This window comes from Carcharodon carcharias, chromosome 22, assembly GCF_017639515.1.
Source record: "Carcharodon carcharias isolate sCarCar2 chromosome 22, sCarCar2.pri, whole genome shotgun sequence".
Lineage (NCBI taxonomy): Eukaryota > Metazoa > Chordata > Chondrichthyes > Lamniformes > Lamnidae > Carcharodon > Carcharodon carcharias.
In genome coordinates this window covers 43,460,002-43,479,989 of record NC_054488.1, presented here as the reverse complement: position 1 = coordinate 43,479,989, position 19,988 = coordinate 43,460,002, and the positions used below count along the sequence as shown (strand labels likewise).

Genomic DNA, 19,988 nt, shown 5'->3' with positions numbered 1-19,988 from the left:
CACACCAGTAATGTTATATAGCTGGTTACCCTTCACATGTTTGAAAGAACTTCTGTGTTGTCAGTACAGGGAGGTTGAGGTATTTTCTCTAAATAAAAGTTACATTAGTGGAAGTTGGTGTGATTTGTGCATTCTAATTATTTTGATTTTCTTATTCCACTTCCTCAAAGGAAACTCCTGCAATTTTATCATTATCATTAGGGATCAGTCTCTGAATATCTCCATCAGATGAGTTAGGCAGTGCAGAAACTGACCCCTTTTTGAATGGATTTCCCTCCTTCCTCAGTGAACACACCGGTAGTTAGAGTGACATGCTAACTGAAAGGAGCTTGAGACTGAGTAACGACTGATGGGAGCATGAGCAGAAAGTTCAGTGCTTCAGCGCTGTGGGCAATGCACTGACATTCTAATTATTTCATTTTAGCCGTGGCCCAGTGGGCAGTACTCTCACCTCTGAGTCAGGAGATTGTGAATTTAAGCTCCACTATAGGACTTGAGTTTATTATCTAGACTGATGCGTTATTTGTGTTATTTGCGGTGTTGGGGGTGGGGGCGCAGCATTGATTAGAGATGCTGTCTTTTGGATGACATGTTAAACCAAGGCCCCTATCTCCCTGTTAAGGTGGGCATAAATATCTTTGAGCACTGCTTCAACATCCAACCTTCAAGCAACATCACTACAATGGATTAGTTGGACAGTTATCTTGATTTGCTATCTGGGGGACATGATGTGTGCAATTTGGTGTTGTGTTTCTCCACAAAACAATTGTGAATATACTTGAAAAGTAATTCATTGTAATCACTTTAAAGAAAGAAAGGCTTCCATTATATACTGTTGTGCCTTTCACAACCTCAGGGCATCCCAAGGTGTTTTACATCCAATGAAGTACCTTCTTTTGAAATGCAGTCACTGTTGTGATATCAGAAACACAGCATCTAGTCTGTGCACAGTAAGCTCCCACAAACAGCAATGTGATAATGGCCAGCTAAACTGTTGTTCTGATGTTTATTGAGATAAATATTGGTCAGGGCATTAGGGATAACTTCCCTACTATTCTTCGAAACAGTGCCATGGAATCTTTTACATCTAGCATAAAGAACAGGCAGCACCTTGGCTTAACATCTCACCTGAAAGGCAGAACCTCTGACACTGCAGAACTCTCTCAGTATTGCACTGCAGTGTCATTCTTGAAGTTTGTGCTCAATTTCTGGACTTGAACCTACAATCTTCTGACTCAGGAGATGAGAGTGATTTTAACTGAGCCAAGCTGACTTCAGTGCATCCCAAAGATTGGAAGGTAATATATAATGTAAATTTCTTATTGATTTCAAATAGTTAACATAACAAACAATCTTTTCTCCTCTGAGTTCAAATTTCAAGGCTTGCAAATGACACAAAATTTGGAAATGTATTAACAGTGAGGAGGATAGTAACAGACTCAGGACACAAACAGACTCGTGAAACAGGCAGACACATGTCAAATGAAATTTAACATGCAAGCGTGAAGTGATGCATTTTGGAAGGAAGGTTGAGGAGAGGCTGTATAAACTAAATGGCACTATTTTTAAAAGAGATGCAGGGACAGAGACCTGGGCATGTACAAACACATCTTTGATGGTGGCAAGACAAGTTGATTAAAGCTTTTTTTTAAAGAAAAACAAAGGATTTATAAAGCCAAAGAGGCATAGAGTACAAAACCAAAGAAATTATACTAACTCTTTATAAATAATTGGCTTGGCTGGCTCCAGCCAGAGAATTATTACCAATTCTGAGCGCTGCGCTTTTGGCAAGTATGGGGAAGATATCAACAAGATTTACCAGGGTAGTATCAGAGATGAAGGACTTTTGTTCTCCTTAGTACCTAAAGGGTTATGGGGAGATTTAATAGAAGTGTTCAAGATTCTGAGGGGTTTTGATCAACTAAATGGGGAGAAAATGTTTCCACCGGAAGGAGGATTGGTAACCAGAGGAGACAGATTTAAGATAATTGACAAAATAATGAGGGGAAAGATGCGAATTATGCAGCAAGTTATGATCTGAAATTAATTATTTGAAAGGGTCCTGGATGCAGATTCAATAGTAACTTCCAAAAGAGAATTGGATAAATATTTGAAATGCAGCTAGATGAAGGGCTGTGCAGGGAGAACAAAAAACTGGGATTAATTGGATAACTATTTTGAAATACGGCACAGGCTTGATGTGCCAAATGGTCTCCTGTGCTGTAAGATCCTGTACCTAGGCCTCTTAGCCTCAATTGAGAACGAGCAAGGTGCATTTGCTTGTTCAGGGTGATTCACTGTCTGTCCTATCACCCCTTTTGGAAAGTATTTTATCTCTGCTGCATGCCTTCAGAGGGCATGGTTGCAATTGCGAACGGCCATATGTATTGTAGATGTAAACCTACAGTCCCTGTGGTGGAATAGTACAGTATTTTCCAATCCCCCTGCTGTTTATGTTAAAAGAAATTGAAGATGCTGTGTCTTTATGCAGGTGCTGCCACCTGGCAATTATCACCTTAGTAAGTTCTGAATCTTGATCGAATTATCAGGAGAGTTCCCCCTTCCACAGAAGTGAAACATTTTCTGAGCAAGTGAGGAAGATTAATGGGTGTAGACTAAGAAGAATTATTTGAATTAGGGACATAGATGAGAAATAATACTTTTTTTGTCGTGGAATTAAAATTCCCTTGGAAGAACTGGGGTTTAAAAATAAATACACATTTCAGTTTTCCTGCAGGCCTGTTGGCACTTTGAACTTCACTGTTGGCATTTTTATTACACCACAACAATCTAAACTGCTGTCCTGACGTTGGATTTATAAAATCTACTTAATTCCAAATTATTCCTCCTCACAGTTACCAGAAAGGAAACTGTTTTAGCCCTCTGAATACAGCATTCTAGTTTTCAAACTAAATAAAGGGAGTGGACTGTTTAGAGTTTTGTCAGACTAAATACATTTTTCATATACTGTTTTATTGCTGCCTCTGAACCAAAAAGGCTGCAAAGGGATATTCAGATTTGTTGGCAACCAATGTGAATGAACATACTGATATGTGAATATTTCAGGGTCTAAGCATTATCCCTTATTTTTAATTCCGTAACATTACATTAATAGAAATATTATTTTGAAATTAATTGCATTCTGAGCAGTTCTGAAACTTTAAAAAAAATCTTCTTTTCCTCAAATTAGGAGCTTTTAAATTTCCTTCCCTTTTTGCCTTCCCACACTTTGCATTATACTTTATCCAGGAGATTGTGTACAGAAACTCTTCACTGACTGACCATCTCACATTGGCTGCCTGACTGTGCACAAAAAATGGCTGCAATTACCGCCCTTGTTGCCTCACTCCTTTTAGATAAATACCCTGCTTTTACTTTGCCTGTCTGCTCCTCCCCCCCCCCCCGCCCAAATCTGTGTTGCTCCTTAGATCAAGAGTTTAGATACAATCAGTGATATATAGCACTGATAACTTCAATCTGCTATTCTCCTAGACACGGGACCAGAAATTTGTTATAAGACTTTCTTTTGCCATCCATCAGTGTGTCCTTGGGCCAGTTGCTTTTAATTTCAACTCCTAAGTCCTTTGGTATATCTGTGCCAAACTAAATAGAATGACTTTCTCTGTTACTGGTTAGTGATTCTTTAGTGTTTAAAAATAAACCCCTAATATCTCCAGTTGGTGGCAACTGTCAGTATTATTTTGTTTTTTTAGTATTAGCCCTTACTTGATGTGATGTCTACCAAATTCAGTTCTACTAGGATGTGATGATGTACTTTGTAATTGTATAGATTTCTTTTTAAAATGAACATGACAGATTACTTTTTTTAATGTCCCCTTTTAATGGTTTAAATAAACTTTGAATTTATAATGCACTCAGTAAATCGATGTATGCCATAATCATGTGGGTTGCTTTTGAAAGCTGCATTAATCCAACATTAAAATTAGTGATGATAATCCGTACTAGAATTTGACAGCATTTCAATAACTTTTAAGTATTTAGAAGATACTTATTCCATTGTATGGAAACATTTGATAACTGGTTAGCAACTGTTGCCATTTTGAGATATTTCTGTTTTTCTTGGTACCTTCCTATTTACCTGTGACTGTTTGCTTTTGAAAAGTGAAAAAATGTCATGTTGTGTTCAGTGCATCAAGATCACTTTATTAACACTGCATTCAAAGTACAAATTTAGCATTGGTGAAAAGATGTTTGAGCATCCCAAACTGCCAGAGGTGAAGTGAAACTAATTCTTCCAAGAAGTCTCATTTTACTTTGCTCTTAATCTAGTGGGAACCTGACTTTGGAGTCAGCTACATTTACGCTGTAACTAATGTAAATGCATACTAGTTGTTCCTTTTATTACACATTTCCAAATCACCAGTTTTGGAGCAGACGTTGATACTTGGTTAGTTTTCTTTTTTTGACAGGTTAAGGATTTGTCAAATTTATCGGCTTTCAGACTTGGTTTTATTTTCTGCTGTAAAATCGTAAAATAGTATAATAGAAGGAATGTAGTGAAGCAAAAGTTATGTTTTCTTAAAATGAAAGAATTCTCTTTGAATCAATTTGTATTTTTGTGATACAGAAATTCTCTGCATTTCTTCCCATGGTTAACTTCACTGATAGCTACTAACTTTCTCAAGCCTTCAGCACTGAAAGTGTTTGCCCTTTCAACGAGATTGAAATACTGTTCTCTAATCCCACAGCAACACCGAATAATGTAACTTTAATACATACTCTGTATTGAACAGGGTAAAGGAGCTGACGAAAGCACAGAAGTAATTGCTGAAAGCTTTAATCATGAAGTTCTTTGTCCAGTGTAGAAAATATTGCTACTAGCAAAGAAATATTTGTTTAATTTGTTCTAAGATTGTAGTGATCTGTGGCTGTTTAAGGACTTGCATGATACTGCTTATGAAGGTAGGACTGTAGAGAGATATGGACCTACAGATATTCAGTCAAATAGTTAGATTTGTACTTGGTGTCCTTCGCTGTAGTTTAATGTTATGTTTGTATTAATAATCCTGAAATTAAGGGCTTGTTCTGCTGGAGATAAGGGTGATCGGTTATCAGCAAAACTTCTTTAAAATAAATCAGCCCCTTTGCACGTGCTTACAATTCTGGAGAAAGCTGACATGTTAGAAACAATGCAGGATTTTAATTTCCAAATCTTAAATGTTGTGTAGCTCAAATCATGACAGTACACCATTAAAAAAAATCAATGCAGCGCATAATGCTACTGGACTGACAATTGAAACCAAAATCTGCTGAAGTGATTTTCCAATTGCAGCCTTGGAAAGTGAATTTTGATGGCAAAGATGTAACTGGCTAGCACACAAGGTATGGTGGAGGCTTGTGCCATAATTTCTTAAAAATGGTGTTCCTGTTATGATTAAATCTTGTCAGCAAGAGGAGATAGGCAGAAAGTCCTCCCTCCCGAGCAGCTGGTTAAAGCGTAGCATTTTCCTGACATGACGTTTTTTGCAGAGCAGAACTATGGATGACATAAAATATTGCCAATGGTATACCTAGAGAATAAACAGTGAACTATTTGTTTTCTTCATTATGTTAATTTAGTCATTAAAAGGTTTATAACTAAAGTCATAGGAGGGTTACAACAGATATGATTTTGCTAAGCTGATCGTAGAATATTGGATCCAAAATCATGGCTGGATGTTTATGGACAGACTTTCAGTAAATAGACAAACCTGCCCCTGAAACCATCAGAAATGCAGTAAACTCCCCAGTGCATGGTTGTGCTATGGTCCATTAGCCTGGTTTGTACTACACGTGTGGTCTGTGATGCTTATGGGAGAATAAGCCATGAGGGAATGGCAATCCATTTGTCTTCCAATCTGATTGGGGGAGAAGAATCTGATTGCCAACTGGTCAAAGTAAAATTGAAATTTCAGAGAACAGGTTGGCACAAATTAGAACAACAATTCTTTTTAAATGGCTCCCCTGAAGGGCTGATAAAAAGGATTCTAAAGTTACAGTTTCATATCTAAAATTTCTGTAGATTTGAACATTCTTAATTCTGTTTTAAATATTCAGTGATAGAAATTTAGATGTTGTATTTCAGATAGTATTTGCTGAGACCCCATGCTTGCAGTGGTGTACATTGCCACCTATTGATCATTTTAGGAAGTATCTTTTTTATAAGAAATAACTTTAAAGAGACTAATTAACATTTTCTAGCTAATCATCTATTCAGTAATTATTATATTGCAGTTTTTAAGAACACAGTTTCATTTTACAGTCAAATGTGCCTTTCAGCTTTTATACTGGTGATCATGGCTTTGTTGTATAGAATGTATTAATTTGAGCAGCCTCAGACCTAGTGTCTTGATGTTTTAACACTGCTATGTCTAGACCTATCTGAGTTCAGCTCAATAAAGACTGCTAACTCAGCTCAGACAAGCTAACTGAAAGCAGGTGGAGCCCAAATAGAACTTTACAACCGCTGAACTAGTCACTTTGTAAAGATCAGCACAAGGCATGCACGCCTTTTAAAGTGAACATTGATTTGGGTTTGCAAAAATAGTCAACCATATTTTCTAGTAATCTAAGCATGGAATTTGAAAAGTCAAAAGTTCTCTGGAGTCACTTACAGAAGCCAATCTGAACAAGTTATACTTTGTGGAATTGAATAGAATTATGCTGATGCAGAAAGATAGAAAAATGAATGTAAAAACAATGCCAAATATCTAAGCATTTCCCCAGATGTGTTCAAAACACCAGCTAAAAATAACTCCTTGCTACATAAAGATTTTGCACTAGTCAGTTCTGTATTAATAACTATTTAAGTTGCCTGTAGAGTTGTTGTAAATACAATAATGTCCCAGTAACATGAATGTTATGTGCTGTTAGTTCAGAACAGTGTACTTAAAGAAGCTGGTGATGATCGAGATCGTCTGAAGTTAGAGAAGGGTGCTGTAGAGCAACCTCAGATAAAGGTCCCAATAGAGCCACCTGAAGAAAGTAATGACAAAGGCGCGGAAGTACAGCTGGATCGTCCCAACCAAGGTACTGCAAGTTGTGGCTGTATGATAATTCACTTTGAATTGAAATTGAAGATTTTGCTATTTATAGACTGATAGCTTGGTTGTTTTGCTCCTGGTATCAATACAAATTTGCATTTGCTCTATTTCTGTACTGAAGAACAAGGCGGCCTCTGTTTGTCCTGTCCTTGCTCCTTTATCAGTGTTCTTCAAGCTGATCTTGAATATTTACAAAAGTGGCCCAGGGATCATTTCTTCTCCATTTTCCCCTCTCACGTAGGAAAGTACCAAGCTTTAGCATGACGCTTATTCAGAGTTTGGGAGAGAGAGAGAGAGAGACATTCCTCCTCAATTTTAAAAATTAGGCATTACTTGAGAAAAGGCTCATAACCCAATGAAAGAAAATGCCTTGAATAAATCAAAATTCCTGTTGATGTTTATTACCACTGATGAATCAGAAATGAGGTGTTTTTTAAAAAGTTATTTAAATATTTTTAATGCGATAATGAATTGACGTTAGTGTAATGAGAAAAACAGATAGATGTCATTAGGTGTATTAAAACAAGCAAAACAGCAGATATTCACCAATGTGCAACCAAGCACACATGGAAGCCCCAATTTGTGAGTGAAGAGCAAGGAGTGTCCATCCAAGAAAGAAAGTAAGTAAACTGATTGAATAGCCTAGTATATTTTTTCAAAACATTATCAGCTGGTTATTTAAGTCCTTCATGCTGGCTGGCTGGTTTTTGATCCCCTGAGCAACCTCATGGGAGTATCCAGCTTGTTGGGTCGATGTCCAAGTAGCGACTATCGAGTTCGAGATTTATGAATATTATTGGAATAAAATCTATTAATCACCTTGCTTTCGAGTCCAATGAGCCTGTATTGACCAAGTGATTGACACATTACAGCTTCATTTTGGCTGATCGGAAACAGGAACACACAAACATAGTATAAATATTTTTGGAAGTCATGATTGTATACAACTATTATAAGTCATAATTTATCTGCATTGTCTGTCATTTGGAAATGGTACGGTGAGAAGAATTGTGGAATGGTGAATAACTTCCAAATAAAAGATAAATATATTTTTTAAAGTTATAATTAAGTGACAGCTGTTTTTTAAAAAAAAACCCAGATTTCCAGCTGCTACTATAGTTTGCTTAAGAATACTATAGAATTTGCATCTAGTCTTTTCTGTTCATCATGTTTCTTTGCAGGGGTTGCTCATCCAGTGGGAGAGGCTCATCGACATGAACCACCCATCCCACATGATGAAGTCATTGTCGATGAAGGAAAGGATGGTGACGAATCAAATGAAAAGGAGCTCCCGGCAATGAAAGCTAAGCAGCCAAATGATGAAAGACAAGAGGGGAAAATCAATTTTAATGAAAAGATGAAAGAATTGGAAGAGGAAAAGATGGTTAATCCAGGATTAAAAGAGCAGGGAAAAGAAATGGTCAACCACATCAATGACGCACCAGCGGTTGATTCAAAACAAAGGGACCAGCCAGGCAAGATGGCACCGGAGATGAACATTCAAGGTGCAATACCTCAACCAGGTGTAGAACTGCATCAGCAAAAGTTAAATGATAACCATGGCAAAGTTCCTGGAGGAGAAGGTGCAGTGATTCATAACCCAGAAGGGAATGTAGAAAACATGAAGAACAAAGAGTTGGAAAATGGTAAGCGGCACCTAATGAGCTCTGTCTAAAACCCTGATGGGTGCTGCAGTGGATCCTGCAAATTGTACATCCTATAGCCGCATTGCAATAATGGTGGGGTGGAGGATGGATATTGAGTCCTGTGGCAGGGACGTCAATCAAGTGAACTTCTTTCGCTTGAGTACTACCAAACTTCTTGTGTTACGACTGCGCCCAGTCAGATGTGTGGTGAGCATTCCATCACACTCTAACCTGAGCCTTTGAGGTGGTGAATAGGCTTGGAGAAGTCAAGAGGGTGAGCCACTCAAGAGCACGCAACCTCTGCTCTGCTGCTTTACCACAATGTCGTTATGGCTATTCTAGTTGTGCTTCTGGTCAATGGTGACAACCTCCTTGGTGTTGACAGTAGGGAACTTGACAATGATCACTACTACTCTTACTCCTACTCCTTTTCCCTCCCCACCATGGTGCAGTGAAGTCCCTGATATATAACTCTCCTTAAACTGAAAGCTGCACTCACTTTTAACTCCCCTCCATGCAAAGGCATGGGAAAACAACTAATATATTTAAAAGAAATTGCAGCAGCCTGAATGTTGGCTTTCAATGTTTCTATTTGGGCTGTGATAATCACATTAATCCATTCATCTAATTATTTCCTGCAAAAATTGGGCATTTCCTCTCAATGATAGCTGACATTTTCTTTGGCCAAAAGTATTTAGTATCAGTTGACCTGATAGCAAAAATAGTTTTCTACCTTAATTTGCTGACTTAAATTTCTGCTATGCAGCTAACATCAGCAAAATGGCATCCTTTAATAAGGCCCGATTAATCTCCCTGTGGCTGAGCAGAAACTGAAGTTGTGGAGGTGGGGGGAGAAATATTTAATTCAGATGAATCAGCCCAGATACTGTGATAATCTTTTAAAAGGGTAAAACAGCAATGTCTATTAATACTGTTCTCCACCATTTTGTGGTGCAAGGAGATTTTATGTCATCTTTATAATATTTCTTGCATTAGTCACATATGTTGAGTCTGTCATTTGTTTTATGCCCGTTATATGTCTGTCAGTTTTGATACTCATTGGTTAACTGGATTGTTCTTTCTAATTGGTAGTTTTCTTTAGTAATTCACCAGACAAATTTCACAGAAACTTCTCCATCATTTTCATTCCATCATATTCCACTGAAAGATTTTATACAATCTCATTCTAAATTTTTTTTTAAAGTTGGGAATTACATTTCAACAAAGTCAAGTTCTGAAAACAAGTGTCATTTCAATGCCTCACAGGAAGGGAAACATTTCTACTTCGACTGGATGCCAGAGGAGGTGATCAGTGTCAGCACTTTCCCCACCACAGGAGAGTCTCTAATATTTATAGAGAAGAGCTACCCATTGACGGAAAAAATAGAACTACAGACTACTGGCTAAAATATGTCATTAAATCTTACATACCAGTTTTATATTCACTGCATTTGAATTTATGAAGGACATTGAAGCCCTCTAGTGTTAGAAAATTGTTTCTGCAATTGACTGAAAAAAAGCTTTATTATTTTAGGCAAATTTGTGCTCTTGTACTGTACCAGCCAAGATTTCTATTAACATTTGTAGATAAATTAGCCACACATAAAGGTTATTATTTTTTTCACCCTGCCCCATTAAGGTAACAAGAGGGATTTGCCAGCCCTGGAAAATGTTGGTGCAGCTGAAGTGCCACAACCACATGTCCGTGATGAGAGGGACAGTGAAAATGCAATTTCAGAAGAAAAACAAGATGGAAAACCAGCTGAAGGAGGAGAGGGTGAGTTGTGACAGAAAATATGTTGAGCTGTACGTGTTTTTAAGTTATTGAAATATTTTCTTGTTATGGTGTATTCGTCTCCATTGTCCTGTATATTCTCTCCCACTCTTGTCTCTCCCACTCTTGTCTCTCCCACTCTTGTCTCTCCCACTCTTGTCTCTCCCACTCTTGTCTCTCCCACTCCCTCTTTACCAATTTCATTTTTTGAGCATATTTATCAATGGAACATCACTGCTCTTTTGTTAAAACTGTGCTCTCATGACATCATAAATTGCTTTAGTTCATAGTTACAAAACAAAATGAAGTGACTTTTGAAAAATTCTGGTCTGTAACAGTTTTACTTGCACAATGAACAGAATGCACAGTGCTAATCAATTCAGCATGTGGCTTTCTCCTTTATGAATCGTAGCTCAACAGAGCAGAATAAGAAATGAAACTGAAAACTCCACAGCTCCACAGTTGTACTCACAGGATTTGCATATATTGAATTACTTCATCCGTTTTGAGTCATTTATCTTTATCTTTCTGCTTTAGTACCCCTCACCAATGACATGCACCTTTTTTAAGAGATGGACAGGCAATTTGCAGGCAGATGGTGTGTCCTTCCTTCCTGTAAAACAATATCTATAGTTTACTTGCTGTGGGGAATCACAAACATGACCCCATTTCCTACCACATCTTTGCACAATGTATTAGATCATCTCACCAGAATTAACTGAGTGGCAAACACGTACTCTACTGTGAAATGTTGATTGTATTAATAAGCCTTGAATTAAATTTAAGTCTTTACATTAACATGCTTATATGCCCCGCTTCTCCCCCTTCCCCTTCTCACCCAACTAAAGAGATACAGAGCAAATGCAGCTTAGGTACAAATCAGCCATGACCAAACTGCAAGGCAGAACAGGCATGAGGGGCTGAATGGCCTATTCCTGTTCCTTTGTTTGTAAAAATTATAAATTCTAAGTTATAAATTAAAATGAACAATTGTGTAGGTTTAAAAGTGTAGAGCAAAAACTCAGCTATCATTTTGCTTAGCAGAAAAAATGCTGATTTTGTGTTTACCCTTTCTCTAATGCAGATGATGAAAAACATATGGATCATATAGTTCTATTAAACGTGATTAAAGAACAGCAAGAACAGCAGAAGCGACTTTTAGACCAACAAGAGAAACTGTTAGCCGTCATTCAGGAACAACATAAGGAGATCCACCAGCAAAGGGCTGATGATGAGGACAAAGGACAGCAGGGTAAGAGTCATTATGAAGAACAGAATCAAACTAAGTAATGCTTTATTATACTGAGAACCGCTACCTAAATGGAGAGATTCATCAGGACATTCCTTAATCTGGATCACTTTTACTGATTTATTTGATATGAGGGAAAAGATTGAGACCAACTACTCAACTTTTTATTGATGTCACATCAACTTGTCATCAAAGTTGCTTAATGCTATAAAAGAAGTGGCAGATTCCTTAGCATTAGAAATCAAAAGTAAACTTTACATTATACCCTGAATTTTTACCTTTTTTGATATATAGCTAGGTACTAAAATATATTATACTACAATATATTTTCCTTTAAATAATCCATCATTAGTGTGTGAGCTTTATAAAATAGGCATAAAAGAGCTGTTCAAATTTGCAGTATATTATTAGCTCTCAGTTGTATATTTCCCATGTGAATTCAGTGACATTTTTCTGTAAAAAGAGAAAAGAAAGGTAATCATCAATATTTGATAAACTGCAGTAAGTACATTGAACTAAGAACTTCATTAATTTAAGTGGCATCTTAAAATATATAGTGATTACGCTAGCAATAATATTTCTTCATTATTGGCCAGTCCTGTGCATGATGTGATATAGTATCAATCCTTTATCACAGCTCTTGTATTCCTCATTCCCATCATTTGTCATCACCACCACATCAAGATAGTCATGGAGGGAAGTATTAACACTTTGTAACATTATGACTATTCGTAAGCATCTAAGTATCATACCCATGTTACCTCAAGTTCTATTGGAACAAGATATATTTGAAACACTGTTTTGCACCTTTCACCATTTTAACCTTTTTGATTACCTCACAACCTTGCAATATGCTCCAGCTTAGCCATTATGTGGGCTCCTCAAATGTACACCAGTTTGGAATCCTTCTCTTGAAGTAGTATCTGCTCTGGTGATTATGAAGCATTTTTACTTTTTGACATATTTGCTGAAGAAAGACATTTTGCTGAAGCTTTTTGTTTTGCACTCATCAGGACAATCACAAGAATACCAATGTCAAACCTTTGATTGTCCTGATGAGTGCAAGATGAAAAGCTTCAACAAAATGTCTTTTTTCAGCAACACTTAAGTTCTATGCTACCAAATGACTATTAGTGACATAATCTTAAGCAATAGTTAGGTAATGGATATACATATAAAAGAACAATTATCTAAAGAAATAGTTTAAAAACCTCAGACTTTTTTGCTAGGGTAGATGTTATTGAACCAATGGAATTTGCTGAAGCAATGCTTTATTACTAAAAAATGAAGACATTAGGTTTGAACTCAGTTTTAGGGAAAGCAAAGTGTGCAATAAATTTTCTAAGGTGTAAGTGGTTAGTGGAGGACAATAGTCTAAGGGATAATGAGTAACTTTGAATATGTTTGAAAGGTTTTTTTAAAAATACCACAAAATCTTACATGAGCCATCTATACCAATCAACTGAGGCTCTCAAAGATTAATTAATTATCTGCTGCTTCCCCAGCCACCTCCTGAAATCTCTAGCCATTCCTTGCTGTTTTAAGCCACACCTGAAATTTCCAACACGCCTCCCCCAATTTAAATAGTTCTACAGCTTTAATCCCTGAGCAGATGAGTGTTTAGCAGTATTAATAGATGTTATTTATATGTACATGTACAGTCTTAAAATAGTTGCATCTAATTCTGTGTCTTTAAAAAAAATATGCACAGGAAGGCCACAAGACAATGGTACTTAAGTTGTGGAGCTGTACCAAGAGACTTCTGGAGATATTTTTTCTCCTTTAGCAGAGTCCCTTGAGGGACCATATGAGCTTTAAATTTGTATTGAAGAGCATAAACGAAGTGGCTGTTAGGATGTTTGAAAGAAACAAGGGAGAAGATTTGGAGTTTAAGAAACTGAACTAAAATTAAGTCAACTATTATTGTAAACTTGTAGAATAAGCTGCCATCAAGTGCCATAAGTATTGAATCTATTGAGTGTGCCAACGTATAGCTTGCCAGATTCCTGGTTAAAAGTGGAGCTATGAATGAAATAGACATTTCTAAGAATAAAGGTGGAATCATATTGAGCTGCTTTGACCTTTTTCTCATGCCTTGGCCTTTGTGTGTTTCTGTAAAACACTTGCATTACCCTTTTTTTCTTACTTTATAGATGGTGAAAACCCCGCGAAAGAACAGGCAGGTAAAGAAAATGAAGATCAAGTAAAAAATGTTGACCCTCTGAATGGGCAGAAGGCAGAGAAGCCTAATGCTGATTCCCAGGGTGACGCTGCTAAACTTGGTCAGGATCTACCAGCAGCTGACCATGATAAGGATGGTGTTGAACCTAAAGATACTTTGCAACAAGCTCAGGGCAATGTCCCAGAAAACCAGGATCAAAATCATGACTCCAAACAGGATGGTGAAATTGGAGCTAATGTCGAAGCTCTCAAAGTTGCCCCTCAGTCTAGAGATAAATTTAAAGAAGTCATCCAAAAAATTGGGACTTCAAACCTTTTCTCAAAGGGCAAGGAAGTTGAAAGGGTGGTGCCACAACCTGATGCTAAAGTCCCAAAAGTTGTCCAACGTGATGAAGGAGCAAAAGCTTCCCAAGAGCATGGAGTTAAAAATCCAAATGTTCCCTTGGAGAATGAGGTCAAAGTTGAAAGGGAAGGACCCGAAGCTGGAAATAGAAATCCAAATGTCCCAAATAATGGGGCCAAAGTCCCAAAGATTTCTGAAGATCTCGGTATTAAAGCAAAATCAAAAGACGAAGTTCATAAGATTGATTCCAAAGTTGACACCAAACCTTTAAAAGCTGAGCAAGTAGAAGAACATGGGAGTGACGAGAAGAATGGGAAAGTGAAAGTCAGGGATAGAGGTGCATTTCAGGAAAAGCCTAACCAGCCAGGTGGACATATTGAAGATGGGAAGGAAAAGATCCACTGGCCTGTGAATGCAGGTAAAGTTCAAGGAAGAAATTTTATTGACAGAGCACAAGAGCTTGATGAAAAGAAAATTGAGGAAGATGCAATGAAAAGTCAGAGAAAAGAGAAGGTTTTAGATGAAAACATTGACCTTCAGCATGTGGACCCAAATGCACCACCAAAACACAAGGAAAAGAATCCAAGCCAGAAGGATGGTGAGCCATACAAAGATTTGAAACTTGATGGAGGTGGTGACCTTCGTAGAAGGAAGAGAGACTTAAGGTCAAGTATGGAAGAAAGCTATCAAGATGACAGTGGTAAATTGATCATCAGCCTTGATCCAGTGCCAAACTTTAAAACTGATAATCTCCGAAGTGCACTGGAGAGCCAACTGAAACAGGTAGCAGGAGCATCATTCCAGATAGTTCAGAGCCGAAAGATAAAGCAAGTGACAGATACAGAAAAAGATACGTGATTCAACTAATCTGTTTTCCAACCCATCACATTTCTAGAGGAAGCCTATTTTGAAGTTTGAATAACATGTCTCCTGGATGGTATCAAGCTACCTTGGTGTCCTATATGCATCTTATACAGTGTCATGTCTGCATTGCATTGTGTGAACAAAGCCCACTTAAAGCAGATGAATTCAATGGGACTTCAAGAAGAATTCTGAAATAACAGGCCAGAAGAATTCAGAGAAAAGCAAATAGTTATCAGAATTTAGTTACCTGCTGAAATAATGAATATTCTACAAGGAGATTAACCAATAACTCTACCTGCGTAGCTCAGTATACTACTTGTACTGAAAAGCTGATTACCATAAGGCATTGCACATCCAGGAAATTCTAAAGGAAGTGACTGTGAATTACAGGAAACTTCAGTTCCTGTCATTCTGTGCATCTGCAACCAGAAGCAACCAAGAATGAATGAAAATGACTTTGCTATTGGAACTCTGACAGTTAGATGTACCGTTGATTGTATGAAAGTCTGTTTCAAACATTGGAAATGCCATTACTAGTGTCTTCTTTTTCCTCTCAGGGCAACAAGCTGTTTCATTGTAAACAGTAGGCTTTTTGTTGTATGGATTTCTAAATGGTTGTTCATTAGGGCAGTTGATTGTGTATTTTAATGTAAAGATTTATGCAGTTAATGCCTAATTTGTTTACATGTGTGTACGAGAAACTCCTAGACCTACATGTTATAATGGCTGATTTTTTTCAAAATTTGATTTCAAAGATTTCAACTTTTCCAGCTAAAACAAACCAACTCAGCACCTTTCATATTTTATGCTTTAAAATATGGTCTGTTCTCTTAACTTTCAACATTAATTCTAATTAAGCACATTGAATTTTACTGGAGTTGCACCTATAGTAATTTTGATACTGTGAACCCTGACTAAATTATTCGACAATGTAATTTTTTGCACATATTCCATCTTAGGAGGGGTTAAAGGTGCAATATTTAATTGTGGCCCTTTCCGTAATATTTTTGTACAGCGTACTCATAAACAAGACTGTATAAGTCATCTGTAAGTCCACAAAATGGAGACTAGTTAAGATCAGTGTACTTTTAAATAATCTAGAATAAGGTCCTCTACGCAATGTTTTTTCCCTCGTGTTCATTTGTACAATACATTTTTATGTATTTTTTTTATAAAGAATTAACTTTTTTTTAAAGTTGCCCTTATGAATTGACCTCCCAGTTTGGCTGCCATTTTTAATTGTAATTTGAAAACTTGGGTTCTCAAATCTGACTGATCATGAGATTCCACAGCTGTTCAATGGAAATATGTAGCAGTTTCAGGATCAGTGATAAAACATCAAGTGTCCACACCCACCCTGCAGAAATGCATTAAGGACAGGCGAGCAGATACCATTTTTTTTAGGCAAAGGCAGGGAAGTAAATTTATATAAAAATATATAATAGAATGTATCTTAAAACATAATCATAGGTCTGCTGGAGTACATCACTGTTCAAATAATCCCATGCTGCTGGTGCCATCAAGTTATTCCCATTTAGAGGCTTCCCATAGATGTAATTTATTAATATATTAAAAAACAAACTACAAACATCTAATGTTGAAAGTAACCAGTTTATATAAACTCTGCACACTTGTAAATAATAGTATTAAAGCATATAGTATGATGCGTTCTCTGTAGGGCTAAGAATAGGTAGTAGGTTTTCAGTTGCAGAACCGTCTTTGTTAGAATGTCAATTTTATTTATGAAAATTGATCAGGTCAGAGGACCAGGTTATTGTAAATATCCAAATTAATGTGGCCTAAACATAGTCACTATTTGTGCAAACATTTTTAGGCCATTGACATTTTCCAATGACTCAACTTTCTAGCACATCACCAAATCAAAAACATAACCATTAGCTGAATTTTTCTTGAAAAATATTTACGTCCTATTCATATTTAAATGTTATCATAGCTGGTATCTGGTCACTACCGGTGCTCTAAGGGATCAAAGGTTAAAATTGTCCATGTACCAATTATTGTTGTTATCTCTGTGTCTCATTTTAAATGTACTTTAAGTTGATGCATGTGTTTTTCGGTATTTATCTTGCAGCAATGTTACAAAACTGTAGGGCATCTGTTATTATCATCAGACAGTTTTCTTTTACATGAAATTATATTCTGCACCATCTCAACAAAGAGGATGAGTCTGCACCTAGACCCTGGCTAATGCTGCTAAAGCTACCTGATGGGAGATGAGCTGTATTTGTTGCCTTAGCCTTTGGAGTCCCTTGTGTCCTGTAAATAAGTGCCTGAGTTCCACTTGATGCCTTCTCTCGAGGTCCAGCCAAGTTTTGTGAGCCCATCATATGGGGAGTGTAAACTATACTTCTAACTGCAGGTTTCAATAAGTACTGAAATCTAATTCCCAAATGGTTCCTGGTATCAGTGATTGAAATGTCTGATTATTTATCACTTTTTCTATGCTTTTTGCTGTTAAAATGTTTTATTGCCTTCAAAATGCTGTATTGGGTTAAAGAATAATGAACACATTGATGAGGTCAAAAGTTAAAGGTCAGAACTTAGTCAAACTTCCAGTTTGTTGCCTCACCTGAATTTGGTAAAGTTTAGATAGTGTGTTTTTCCCAATCCTCTTAAAAGATGCTTACATTTTCATCCAACCATGCTTTTTTTAGAATTGCTTATAATTTGCTGTACTATATATTAAAAATTTTCTCCGAATGCTTGCAGTTAGGTCTTGTGTGAAATCGCGGTATCTGAAGCTGTATTCCTCAGTCAAGCTGATTCATCCTAAGTTAAATTTTCCTTCAACGAGTCATCCATCAGGTTTGAAATAAGGGGTGAATGTAGTTAAGTCCAAGAACCTACAAAATGAAACTAGATGATGGTGAAGGTGGGCTAAGCCATTGGCAGTTTAAGCTGGGGAAACATTACTGATGAGCTCAATCTAAAATAACATTCCAAATGAGTATTAGCTACAGATGGAAAATGAAATGGAACATATCTTGCAGATGCACTCTGTATTCTGTCGTCCTATTATAAACGGTTGGTTTAACAATAAAGTGCAATTAATAAAAACATCTGGTATGGATTTTTCTTCTTCATATTTCATGGAATGTTGCTATTGGGTAGTAGCAAAAAAATATTACTATCTCATCACCGGATGAACTGTGGTTCACTGAGCAATTTTCATTTAATTAATTTGTAGTGTAAGAATAACATAAATAGCCAAACATGAAATAATCATATCTTATTCATGGTGTTGATGTTAACAAACTTGCAGTTGTTACTTAGGAGTTACTTATATAAATCCTATGCTATGCATTTTCATCCACATAGACCTAGCTATTCCTTAATTAAACATCACTGAAAATTTTAATGATTTGAAAATCGTGTTTCCTGTCCACACCCAAGAGTGAAATAAAAGCAAAACTTTATTCTACACATTAAAAATTTCAATTGCTGGGTTTTTATTTTGGGGATGGTGAGGGGGGGTGGGACAGATGATTTCAAAAAGCATTTTGAAAGAAAAGTAATTGATTTGTTCATTCTTGGTTGGTTCTAAACTGATCTCGAGATTGTCTATTTTCATAAATCGTTGGTCATTTCTCATTAGCTGTTTCAAGCTAATTTTGATTTGTACATACCCTGCCTTGTCACTTATTTACTACTGTACTAATTTGCACAAATCAACAAAGTGGTAACCACAACTGTGACAGGAAGAAACTGACACCTCCAGGATATTCATGCAATATGTATTTTTAATATCTTTAATAAGATGGAACTTGTATTTGTACAAAGCCTTTCGCAAGTTCTGGGCATTCCAAAGCACTTCCTCGTCAAGTAATCACAGCTGTAATGCAAGAAATGTTACGTTAAAAAATTCCACAACACTGAGGGAAGATGTTTAATGTGTCTTTCATAAATCAGCACTTTGGACAGTATAGCATTCCCTCAGTACTGCACTGGAGTGCCTGTTTATGTGGTCATATCTGTGGAGTCACAACTCCACAGCTTTCGCACTCAGGCAAGAGTGCTGTCACAGCCAAGGCTGACACCTAATTCCTGTACAATCTTTAAAAATCCTATATAAGCACATAATTCCATCTGCAAAAATCTTGACTCATAATTTTCTTGTCAATTTATTGCTATTATAACTTACATCCACATTGAGAATGGAAGCAACCAATATAAACTTGCCACCCTTTTACCTGTAGTATAGTACTGCAGAGCAATCCTTATGTTGTAAATAATTCAGCTCCAATTGACAAATTTTACCATTTAAATATAAAGGTATGAAATCAAAAGTTAAAAGCAGAACACAAGTTGAATATTATTCCTGCTTGTGAATGCCTAATTGTCTTCTGACCTCTAATCTTGCCACACCTGGGAACTGCATTTGGTCTTGATGCCATGTAACTTCAGAGTATTGACTTTCTTTTATTATGCAGATATAAATATATATAAAATGAGTCCAAATTTTGTGTCTCTAATTTCCTGCTATTCAGATTTCCAGCCAAGAGTCATGAAACATGTAATACGTTCACCACTATGGATGGGCATGTTGCAATGATATTCAAAGAACAGAAATATGTCATTTAATATGTTTTCCATCGTTTGACACAAAGAAATGCTGATTGCAAGGGGTGTTTGTTAGGCCTCAGTGTTTGTGCTCTGTTGGTGGAAAAGGTTTTCAATTTTAAAGGCAGGGTGTGGCAGAGCCCAGTCATATCCTGTTTCCTATCTCTGTCAGCCAAGGAATTCGTTGTGCACAGAAGATCTGGGCTCATTTTGTAGAAAGCATTATATATGGATAATAAAATTATTCAATATCCTGTGTAATTTCACAAGGGGTCAAGAGCAAATGTACAGTCACTCTCTGACCTGT

At 36.8% G+C, this 19,988-nt stretch overlaps 1 protein-coding gene across 1 annotated transcript in view; it reads left to right on the top strand.

Moving 5' to 3' along the window:
* Nucleotides 1–18,178, top strand: part of slc38a10 (solute carrier family 38 member 10) — a 125,326-nt gene extending 107,148 nt beyond the window's left edge. The window contains exons 12-16 of the mRNA XM_041217004.1: nt 6,874–7,029; nt 8,225–8,689; nt 10,329–10,466; nt 11,548–11,715; nt 13,866–18,178. Of these exons, the coding sequence (XP_041072938.1) occupies nt 6,874–7,029; nt 8,225–8,689; nt 10,329–10,466; nt 11,548–11,715; nt 13,866–15,094 (2,156 nt within the window). The 3' untranslated portion in view covers nt 15,095–18,178. The remainder of the gene's footprint in view (nt 1–6,873; nt 7,030–8,224; nt 8,690–10,328; nt 10,467–11,547; nt 11,716–13,865) is intronic.
* The last annotated feature ends 1,810 nt before the right edge of the window (nt 18,179–19,988 follow it).